Here is a 10,644-nt window from a genome sequence, read left to right as displayed (position 1 = left end):
AGACTAATAAACTTAAAAAGGAGTATAGTTTTCAACTAAATCAAAAACTTTAACTAGCGTGGTATAGTAGTCGATATCTAAGTTGAATTTTACCCAAATAAATAATGATATTCTTGTTTACAATATCTCAAAAGTTGAATGACAGTAGAGTTACAAAAAAAAAAGGTTAGAAATTTAAGTTAATTAGAATCTAGTCAACAGAAAACGGATAAGTTTCAAGTAAAGCTACTCTTGAATTTAGTTTCAACTACTAATCCCGAATTGTAATGATATCAAAAGTGCCAAAAGTCTCTTATGTTATTGAAGAACACGCCTTGGAATCTTCAAAATTCCTCAAGAAGTTGTTGACAAGTTTTACCAAAAGGCATACTTATATATTGATTGATGAATTATTAAGCAATTACTACTATAAGTTATTTTCTTATTCACCAAAAGTATATGTTATTCTATAAGTAAGATAGGAAGACTTTGCTATAAGCAATATGAAAATCTATATACAGTATGTGGTTAAATGTGTGTGGCACTTTGTTAGGTGAGAGAGCATTAACTGCTTTACTTAGACTAGATAAACTCTTCTTCTTGTTTCCTTCTCTGATGGGTCTCTATATCTAATTACTATAAGCTAGTTTCTATCTATATCCATGCAAAAACTCCTCATACACGTCATCGATGTGTAAAGCATTTTTATGTTCAAAGATAGGTAGATTCCAAATCTTGGTCGGTCTAAATTTAAGATATGTTAAGGTTATCTAGAATGAGCAAATGCTTTTTGAAATTTCAGACTTCCTTTTTATATGAAAAGAGATCTTAAAGAATATGAAACATTGACATACTTAGAAATTTCATGGACTGACGTGTTGAAACACAAATGGTTTTTGGCCCCATGCATTCGACAAAAACATTATTAAATTACCATCTATGGAATAGCTTTAGAACGTCCACTTTCTGATTATTAGTCTTCAATTTCCTCCAAATTTATATGAAATGATTTTATCATACTATGCATCGTGTTCTTTATAAACAAGAAAATAAAAAAAATAAAAATAAAAATAATACTTCAGTTGTGATGTAAAAAGGAATATTATGCATAAACAAAATTGGAAATGATTTTTTAATTTTATAGTTTGTTTGTAGAAGCTCTGATAAGAAGTTGAAGTTCAAAGACTCGTATGAAGACTTCGTCAATGTATCTTCTAACAAATAATGGTATAAAGAAAATAATAAACGACCAAAACCTCTTCCAACAAATTCCCCAACAAACCTTTAATTAGTACGAGTAGTTAGCATTTATTTTCTGAGTTTTCAAATTTTATAATTCTATGTCTTCTGTTAATTTATATATAGTTTTGGTGAGCCTCAAAATTATATGATAACAATTTCGTATCGGTTGCACGATCCAACTTTTTAAAAAATACAATGCTAAAGTAACGATGAACATAATTCATTATTCATGATATTAATTATTGCTAAAGAGTATGTGTATATACACATATCATAATTTGCTAAAAAATAAATATTTATAACAAAGGTATTAAGTACACCTACGCACATATTATCATTTATCAGTCACAATATTTGTGGTTTGTATTGGCAACTATAGTTTTTTCATGTAATTATGATAGGTAAAGTACTTTTAGATTGAATTATGATGACGCAAGTGCATGCATGATTAATTATACTTGTAAGCATAATCAGGATGAGATCTACAAAGATAGACCACAACACAAGACTTCCAAGATCCAGTTTAATCTATAACTAATAGTTAAGGGACTTTTTAAAACTTCTAAAAAGATAGTGATTACAAAAACATGCAACTAACCTACTAAAGTGAAATTAAGTAATAAAGAAAATAGAAAAACAATTAGTACATATAAAAAAAAAACACAAGCAAAACTAAAAGAGATCCAATTAGCTTACTTATTACTTCCTTAGCCTTTTAACAATAATTTCCTTTGGCTATTATTAATTATATGTTTGGTGCAAACATTTTCATAATGTGAGTATATTCCAAATTTTGGAAGACCAAGTCAAATATCACAATATTAATCTCAACCTAAATGAACAATCTACCAAAAAGCAACACAACATCATCATCACTATGATCCATCTAATTAAGAAACTACAACTTACTTTGCATGATTGTTGGAAACAGTCTAGAACTTATTAGTATGAATGACTATATATATATATACATATACTTGTGTTTTGATTAGCGTTGACTAAGTGATTCAAATCAAATACATGTATCGTTAGTTTTCATAATTCGATTTCTTGGGAATTTGAATGCGTAAAGACCTCATGAATATATATATATGGTAGGACAGGACACAAAGGAGAAATATTATAATGATAAACGGAAAAAAAAAAAACAATGTCGACCCAAAAAACAAATTGATCAAAGAAAAATCAATAAAAAATGGTAATAATACTATCATTAATACAATTAAAGGTGTAGGTTGTGAAATGATTAAGAAGATGTATAAACCATGTTGGTTAAGAGACATGTGATTGTATTATTAAGGGTCGCATCTTAACTACCAGCCCCCAAAAAACACGGCTTCCATTTCAGGACATGTGCTGCTCTCTCTTTACTTCTTCTTTTTATTTTTTATCAGCATGGTTTATAATATTTACATAATTACAAAACTTTGAAAACTTTTCCTAATGAAGTTTATATAGTTATATTAGTTATTGTATTTAGTTTGATGATTTTTTCTTTTATTTTATTCGTTGGACCATCATTTTGGATTTACTGCACGGTGGTCATGTGGTCAGGGGAAGAAGAAGATCAATGATAACGAGTAGTAATACATAAAACAGTTTATTAGTAGTTGTTGTACTTATGTAATCATGCATGTTCGGTAATAATTAATAATTAAATTATTAATTATGATTACTTGGTTTCTTTAATTATGTTCTTGGTCTATATATAAGAAACGAATCTTTCAGCCTGGGATACTGAAATGTGTTTGTGATCTCTTTCTCTCATATGGGCTGTTGAATTCTCCAAGTGATCATGTGCTTTGTTCTTTCGACCTTTGTTTTGAATGGTTTAAATGCATGAGTATACTGTATATGCGATTGAAATTTTTTTGGACGTAGGCTTTGCATCGAGATAAATGCTGTTTTGGACGGACCATTTCAATAGTCACGGTACCGTTGTCTTTAATTTTAAGTTCTTTGACATTACATAGGGTGGTCACAATACCTATTACGTTACTTTCTATTGCGTAAATTAAATAGAGTTTGAATGTGTAGTGTAGCGATGATGACACATATTTGATGAGAGTCATATGCGAGGTCCGAAACAAAAAAACAAAACAAGTTGTAAACAAGATATGAAGAAGTTGTATTTTGGATATTAACCATTGGTAAAATTAGAAATAGAAACTACTAATAAAAGGAGTTAGCAAGTATATACGAGTAAAATGTAACATTGTTAGTACTTTTATACAAAAATAAGTAATAACCATCTAAAAGTATATATTTTTTGGTTTTTTCTTATATTATCAATAAATCTAAATGTGATTACATTAAATAGTTATACAAAGTTTTCTAAAGTACATCTGTAAGAAATTTAATATGATATAATGCACTGCACAAAACTGGAATGACACAAGAAAAATATCTATAAAAACTTTATTAATTACATTGGACCTTAACATAAGAAAATAGTATAGAACCGAAAATATTAATTCTCTATTCAATAAAACTAAAAAAACAATATAAAAATATTAAATATTATTTTTTCCATATTAAACATCGTTTAAAAATCAATATTAAAAACTTTATTAATTACATTGGACCTTAACATAAGAAAATAGTATAGAACCGAAATATTAATTATATATTCCATAAAAACTAAAAAACAATATAAAAATATGAAATATTGATTTTCCCATATTTCTCGATGTTAATGTTTTTACACACAAATTAAAAAAATATTTAATTTTTACATAAAATTTTGAAAACACTGAAAAATAAAATAAATTTCTTTTTTTGCTAAAATCTCATTTTAAAGAATACGGAGAAAATATTTGATTATTCACATATCTTCCTCTCGTTTATTTAATTGTACTTTCCACAATCTCTATTATAGTAAAAGAGAAGTACACAAAGGATTCGGGTCGGGTTTTTTTAATTCCGGGTTATTTTTACAATTGGATACTTGATATAATTTCAATACAAATTTCAATACAGGTTTTTCAAATAAAAATATCGCACATTTAATTGTTTCCTATAACAATGCCTAATTTTGTGCTAACCAATATTATCAATATTAGAAACAAAATATTCTATGCATACAAAAAGATTGAATAACATATTGTCAACATATGTCGCTAAACATACATATACTAGATAGCTAATTTTAAAATTTACGCATATGAAAAGTTTATCTTAAAACATTGTTAAAATAGGTTTTTGTAATAAAAATTCAAAAACACACATATATATGACAATGCTATAAATGTTGATAGTTTACACACAAATATATCTTCGCTGTAGCGCGGGTCACCATCTAGTTCTTTCAAATATTAAATGAAATTCATCCGATTTCTAAACTAATAAATTAAGATATTTCAAAAAAATAGTTTTTTACCTTTTTTTTAATTTAAAAAACCAAACTTTTCTTATTGAATTATATTTATTTTCGACATTCGCGCCATCAATAAGAAATCCCAATAAATTAAATGCACAATCCAGCTACAGTGTAAATATTTTATGCTTATATATCTCAATCTCATCATATGAGAAGAAGAAGAAGAGAGAGACTAGTAGACTTGGAATCTGGACAATAAAGAAAAAATAAAAACCAATTTTCAATTTTTTATATATATATTATAAACTCCACAGATCTCCCCATTCTGTGAGATGCAGAGATAATAAACAACAACCACTGAGACCAAAACCATTAACCATTACAAATCCGAAACTGTCACACCGTTTCCTTTGTCTTCTTCTTCTTCTTCTTCTCTCTGCTTAAAAATCTTTCAATCTTTATCTTCCTTTTTCTTGTTTCTCTAAATCTTGAAAAAATCAAGAAAATTACACAACCCAAGGTTTCTTTATTTTTTTTAATATACGACTATGGGTACTGGTTGGCGAAGAGCATTTTGCACCACCGCTCCTAGAAACAGCGACGTAGCACCGCCGGATCTTGACAAGAACCATGCCGGGTATAATCTCAGCCCTAGTCCTAGCCCAAGAAGTTGCGTTAAGCTAGCGTTTCTCTCCGGTGGAAGTAACCCTTCAACTCCCCGACCGAGTTCTAGTCCTGGCTTACGTTGTCGGACGAACGATGCCGAGACTCCCACGGCGGAACATATTCCGACTCCAAGATCGGCTACGAAGAGTCCGAGACTGTCTTTGGCCGGTAGCTCTAACCCTTCTTCGCCTCGGTCGCCGTTAAAGCTTTCTCTGTTCCGGAACAGCTTCAAATTCAGAGTAAGAAACATATTGAGCAAGAAAGAAGAACTTAGATAGATTAAAAGTTATGTTTTCTGATGATTTTTGTTGTTCTTTGTTTTGCAGAGTAGTTGTGGGATATGTTTGAACAGCGTGAAAACAGGGCAAGGTACGGCGAAATATACGGCGGAGTGTTCACACGCATTTCATTTCCCTTGTATTGCCGACTACGTACGTAAACACGGCAAGCTTGTTTGTCCTGTTTGTAGTTCTGTCTGGAAAGATGCTTCTCTCCTTGCTCCTCATCGGAATACTACTGAGTCTCCCTCTCCCGTCGACGACTCTGTTCCTGTAATCCAAGAGAAGCGTGTTGTTGTTGCGTCTTCTCCTAGAGCTAAACCGAGGCTAAAGCAAAGTGAATATTCAAGATTTTACGACGATGATGAGCCTTTGCTTTCGCCGAGGTTTGTTACTATACCTGAAGCTGATGAGAATTGTGGAGGAGAAGAGGACGATGACGTGGCTCAGTTCAAGGGATTTGTGGTCAATCCAAACCCTTCTTTCGCCGTCAAAACTCATGAGATTCCACCTAGTGGTCGAGACTTTGGAAACGTGCAGGTGAGTTTGTTGCCAGAAGCTGCCGTTGTCTCTGTTGGGTGTGGTTACGAGACTCGTGCAGTGGCTCTTACGGTGAAGGCGCCACCACCTTTAGCTGCTAGAGGAGGGGTAGGTCGTAGGCTATTAGATCCGTCTCAACGTGCGCCGGTGGATCTTGTGGTTGTAGTTGACGTAGGTGGAACAATGAACGGTGCAAAACTTCATATGGTCAAACGAGCAATGAGGCTTGTGATATCATCCCTCGGCTCTGCTGATCGTCTCTCAATCGTTTCCGTCGTCACGACTGCTCCCAAGAGACTCCTCCCGCTGAAGAGAATGACGGAGAACGGGAAACGCTCCGCCGGAGCCGTGGTTGACGGGTTGCTTTGTGGTCAAGTTTCTAATACAAGCGATGCATTGAAAAAAGCGTCGAGAGTTCTTGAAGATCGTAGGGAGAGAAACCCAGTAGCGAGCATCGTACTTTTATCGGACGGTCAGGGTCAGTCGAGTAAAGTCCACACAAATCAACGGTCAACAGTTACCCATGTGGGATCAACACGTTTTGCCCACATAGAAATCCCTGTTACTGAGCATGGCTTCGGAGAGAGTGGTGGGTGTAGCAATGCCCCAGCAGAAGAAGCCTTTGGAAAATGCATAGGAGGATTACTTAGCGTAGTGGTTCAAGATCTCAGGATCCAAATCCGAGTTGGATCAGGATCTGGACCATGTGAGATCTCAGCCGTTTATCTATGTAACGGACGGCCTACGTTGGTGAGTTCTGGTTCCGGGTCAGTCCGGCTTGGGGACCTCTACGCAGGCGAGGAAAGAGAGCTTCTAGTGGAGCTTAGGGTGCCGTCAACAGCCACTAGGGCGAACCAAGTTTTGTCAGTTAGAGGTCTTTATAAAGACCCATCGACACAAGAAGTTGTGTATGGACGGGACCAATCTCTACGAGTTCCCCAAGCCGTTAGATCAACATCATCATCTCCTAGAATCGAACGGCTAAGAAGCCTCTTCATCGCAACACGGGCTGTAGCAGAGTCAAGGAGGCTAGTGGAGTACGGGGAATGCACAAGCGCACACCACTTGCTTACGTCGGCGCGTGCGTTACTAGGCCAGTCAGGAACGGCGGAGGCGGCGGAGTACGTAAAAGTCGTGGAGGCAGAGCTTGTAGAAGTACAATGGAGAGGACAACAACTAATGGAGTACCAAAACCAGCACCAGCAGCAACATATCCAACGGCGGAGAGGGAGCGAGAGAGAGACGAATACGATGATGATGCTGATGGATGAGAATGGTGAGCCGTTGACTCCAGCATCAGCGTGGAGAGCGGCTGAGAAATTGGCTAAGTTGGCTATGATGAAGAAGAGCGACTTGCACGGCTTCGAAAACGCTAGGTTTTAATAATACGTTATATTAACTTTTGTTTTACGAATAAATAAAATTTTTAGTATTCTGAGAATACAGAGGAAAATGTGAATTAAGTCAGAGAGACTCAGAGTTACATAATAGCAGGCGGCACATTACTTTTAATTTATTATTACACGTAAAGATCATTTAAGAATTGACAGTTTTGTGTTTGGCATTTTTAACAATTTCTATATATAGTTTGTAGTAACTCTACTTTCACATGGGTGATTTTTAAGTTTTTATTATGGATGTACAATTTCTTATTTCTGTTTTATCCATTATAAAAGTGCAAGTTTATATACTTAAGTAATAGTTTGTCTAGAGTAAAATAGAAAAACTATCTTTTAAATCTTTTTAGGTATATTGTCAAAGGCAACAACTATGTTGGAGAAATGAACATATTCATCAAATTTAAGCAGTTTGTGACTAAAGACCCTCGCACTTTTATTAGGCAAACATACATCTAATTTCTAATCGTCTATATATAAATGTCTGTGCTTAAGTATGCAATGAAAATAAACTACATCGAATTACAAAGTCATAGTATAGTTTATTTCAACAGTGCTACTAAAGGTTACATTCCAACTCGTAGCGATTTTTTGAACATATAAATGATAAGATAATAATGAAAGGTAAATTAGGATTTGACCGATTGAGGGAGTTGAAGTTTATCGGGGGTATATCATAATTGAAGCTGGTGGATGAATGATGACTTTGTAATCATCAACAAATAATTCCAATCTTTTATTGCAGTTGTTGGTTGTTATTATTATTATGCTATTTATAACATCGATCATCATCATTCTCATTATGCTTAAACTTCTATTATTATTAAGGAAAAAAGATTGTCACCTACCTGAAATATCGAGGAATACATGGCTACACATACCAAATATAAAAATGGATACTTAGCAACGTCAAGTATATGTATGGCATGGCGACATGTACGAAGTATATGATGTCATGTGCCCAACACCCTACACATAAAATCTCAGTTTACCGAACGATTTACTCCGGCATTGACCCAGCGTTGACTCATCAGAACCAAAAATCAAAACCGATCGGTTTAACTAACCAAAATTTATGACCCGATCCGGTTTAATTTTCTGGATCAAAATTATTGGGCCTTAATTTAACCAAATATTTTGGCTTTTTTACTCTAAAACCACAATCAAAACTCGCTTTTTAACTTTGTAAAACCTAAAAAAACTCTTCGCTTTCTCCATATCTCTTTTCACCTAGGTTTACGAGAGAAAGAAGAACTTGGTGTGTAATCGTTTGTTCAAAACGTTAACAAGTGTAATATCTTGGATTGGATTCTCGTTCAAATGAGGTAATATTTTCAATTGCATTTTGATTTGATAACATACACGTAAGGGTCTAAAGTAGTGGGGAAGTGGGGATGTTGTCGTGTGTTTACGGGGTTGATAACATATACGTAAGTTCTGTTTTTGTTTGTTTTGACTTACTTTGTTTTCTCTTTTTTCTTTTTTTTTTGTAGTGAGAAAATTTCAGTCAATTCTGACATGCACAGAGGATTGATTCATGGTATTGCTACTGAGTTACCAAACGCAGAGCATCGAGCTTGTGCTAGACACATCTACTCCAACTTGAAGAAAAATAACAAGGCAGACATGTTAAAGCCATTGTTCTGGAGAGTTGCCAGCAGCTACAGTGAAGCTGATTATAAGGAGAATTTGGATATTTTCAAGGAGTTTGACCCGCAGACTTGTCGCATTCTACTTGAGAAGGATCCAAGTACATGGTGTAGGGCATTCTTTCGGGTTGGTTGTTGTTGTGCTGATACTCACAACAATCATACTGAATCATATAATAGGACTTTGAAGATTGCAAGGAAAAAGCCATTTGTTCAGATGTTAGAGCTGATAAGGAGAGATGCTATGCAACGAGTAGCTAACAGGTCCATTCTTGCTGCAAAAGAAATTGCAAAATACACCAAAAAGGCAAGAAAAGAGCTGGAGAAATCTTGTGATGAAGCTAAATATTGTGCAATGGTTACAAGCACTGGTGGCGAGTATGAGATTGTTGAGTTTGGGATTGGATATTCTGTTGTTTTGAGTTCTCGTACTTGTGCATGTAGGAAGTGGGATTTGACTGGTATTCCATGTCGTCATGCTGTATGTGCAATTAGAGAAATGAATTTGGAGGTGGAAGACTACATCTCAGACTATTACTTGACTGAGAAATGGCAAGGAACCTATAGGCGAGGTCTAAGGCCTGTGAATGGAGCAAAATTCTGGAAAGATTCAGGCAGACCACGAATAGCTGCACCACCTTACAAACGTCCTGCAGGGAGACTTAAGGGTAAAAAAAGGATCAAAGGTCTTAATGAATCACCACGCAAGAAGAAATCTGACAAGAAAGTTGATCGGAAAGGACGAGTGGTGCACTGTGGTCTTTGTGGTGAATCAGGTCATAACTCAAGGCGATGTCCTCATGAAGTATGTGTCTATCTTTTAGTCTTTATTATTGGTTATCTTTTATACAGTTGATGTCTCATTTTTTTTTTTTGGATAGTCTACTGAGAACAGGGCAAAGAGAAGAAGACTAAATAATGCACCTCAACTGGAAGCTCAAGATCAAGCTGAAATGGAAGCAGCATTTGCAGCAATGGAAGCACCTGAAGAAGTAATGGAAGCACCTGAAGCAGCAATGGAAGCAACTGAACATGAAGTGCAAGATGTTTCTTCATCTGCACCACAGAGAAGCTTCATAAATAGTTTGCTATTTGGATGAAGGAATGATATGTTGAATGTTTTTTGGATGTTAAAATACTTGAATCGGCTTTATTTTTGTACTTCAATCGGCTTTATTTTGGTATTTAATCGGCTTTGATAGCAATATGAAACAATCCTCAATTCAGATTTTGGTGCTGCAGTTTTTTAAATTAGAATCTGAAGAAGGACACGTTTGCTTAGAAGGCACATATTCACCCTCTTTTTTTTGTTTGTTAAAACACTCACTTCCAATTATTGCACATACGTTTTAAAGTCACTGTCTTATATAAAAAAACTATTATGAAACACAAGACATATCCAAGCAAGGCACCGTCATAGCAGAGAAAACTAAAGAAACCAATTATAGATTATTTAAAAAAAAAAAGAAGAAGAGAGGACTAAAGAAACAGCACACAGTTTGTGTTTTATTGGTGATGTTGGATTCGTTACTCTGTTTTTTGTTTGTTTTTTTTTTTTTTTCTGCTTCAACTGC

The 10,644-nt window shown here is 34.4% G+C and overlaps 2 protein-coding genes across 2 annotated transcripts; both read left to right on the top strand.

Moving 5' to 3' along the window:
• The first annotated feature begins 4,840 nt into the window (after nt 1-4,840).
• LOC111829075 lies at nt 4,841-7,567 on the top strand. The gene is made up of 2 exons (XM_023777763.1): nt 4,841-5,445; nt 5,533-7,567. The coding sequence occupies exons 1-2, from the start codon at nt 5,089-5,091 to the stop codon at nt 7,405-7,407; spliced, it is 2,232 nt and encodes a 743-aa protein (XP_023633531.1). The 5' UTR covers nt 4,841-5,088; the 3' UTR covers nt 7,408-7,567.
• A 1,372-nt stretch (nt 7,568-8,939) lies between these two features.
• On the top strand, nt 8,940-10,170 carry LOC111829005. The gene is made up of 2 exons (XM_023777606.1): nt 8,940-9,875; nt 9,952-10,170. The coding sequence occupies exons 1-2, from the start codon at nt 8,940-8,942 to the stop codon at nt 10,168-10,170; spliced, it is 1,155 nt and encodes a 384-aa protein (XP_023633374.1).
• Nucleotides 10,171-10,644: the final 474 nt, after the last annotated feature.

Source organism: Capsella rubella, unplaced genomic scaffold (assembly GCF_000375325.1).
Source record: "Capsella rubella cultivar Monte Gargano unplaced genomic scaffold, Caprub1_0 scaffold_8, whole genome shotgun sequence".
NCBI classification, from domain to species: Eukaryota; Viridiplantae; Streptophyta; class Magnoliopsida; order Brassicales; family Brassicaceae; genus Capsella; species Capsella rubella.
Note: the sequence above shows the minus strand (reverse complement) of the source record. Positions and strands in the feature narration are given on the sequence as shown.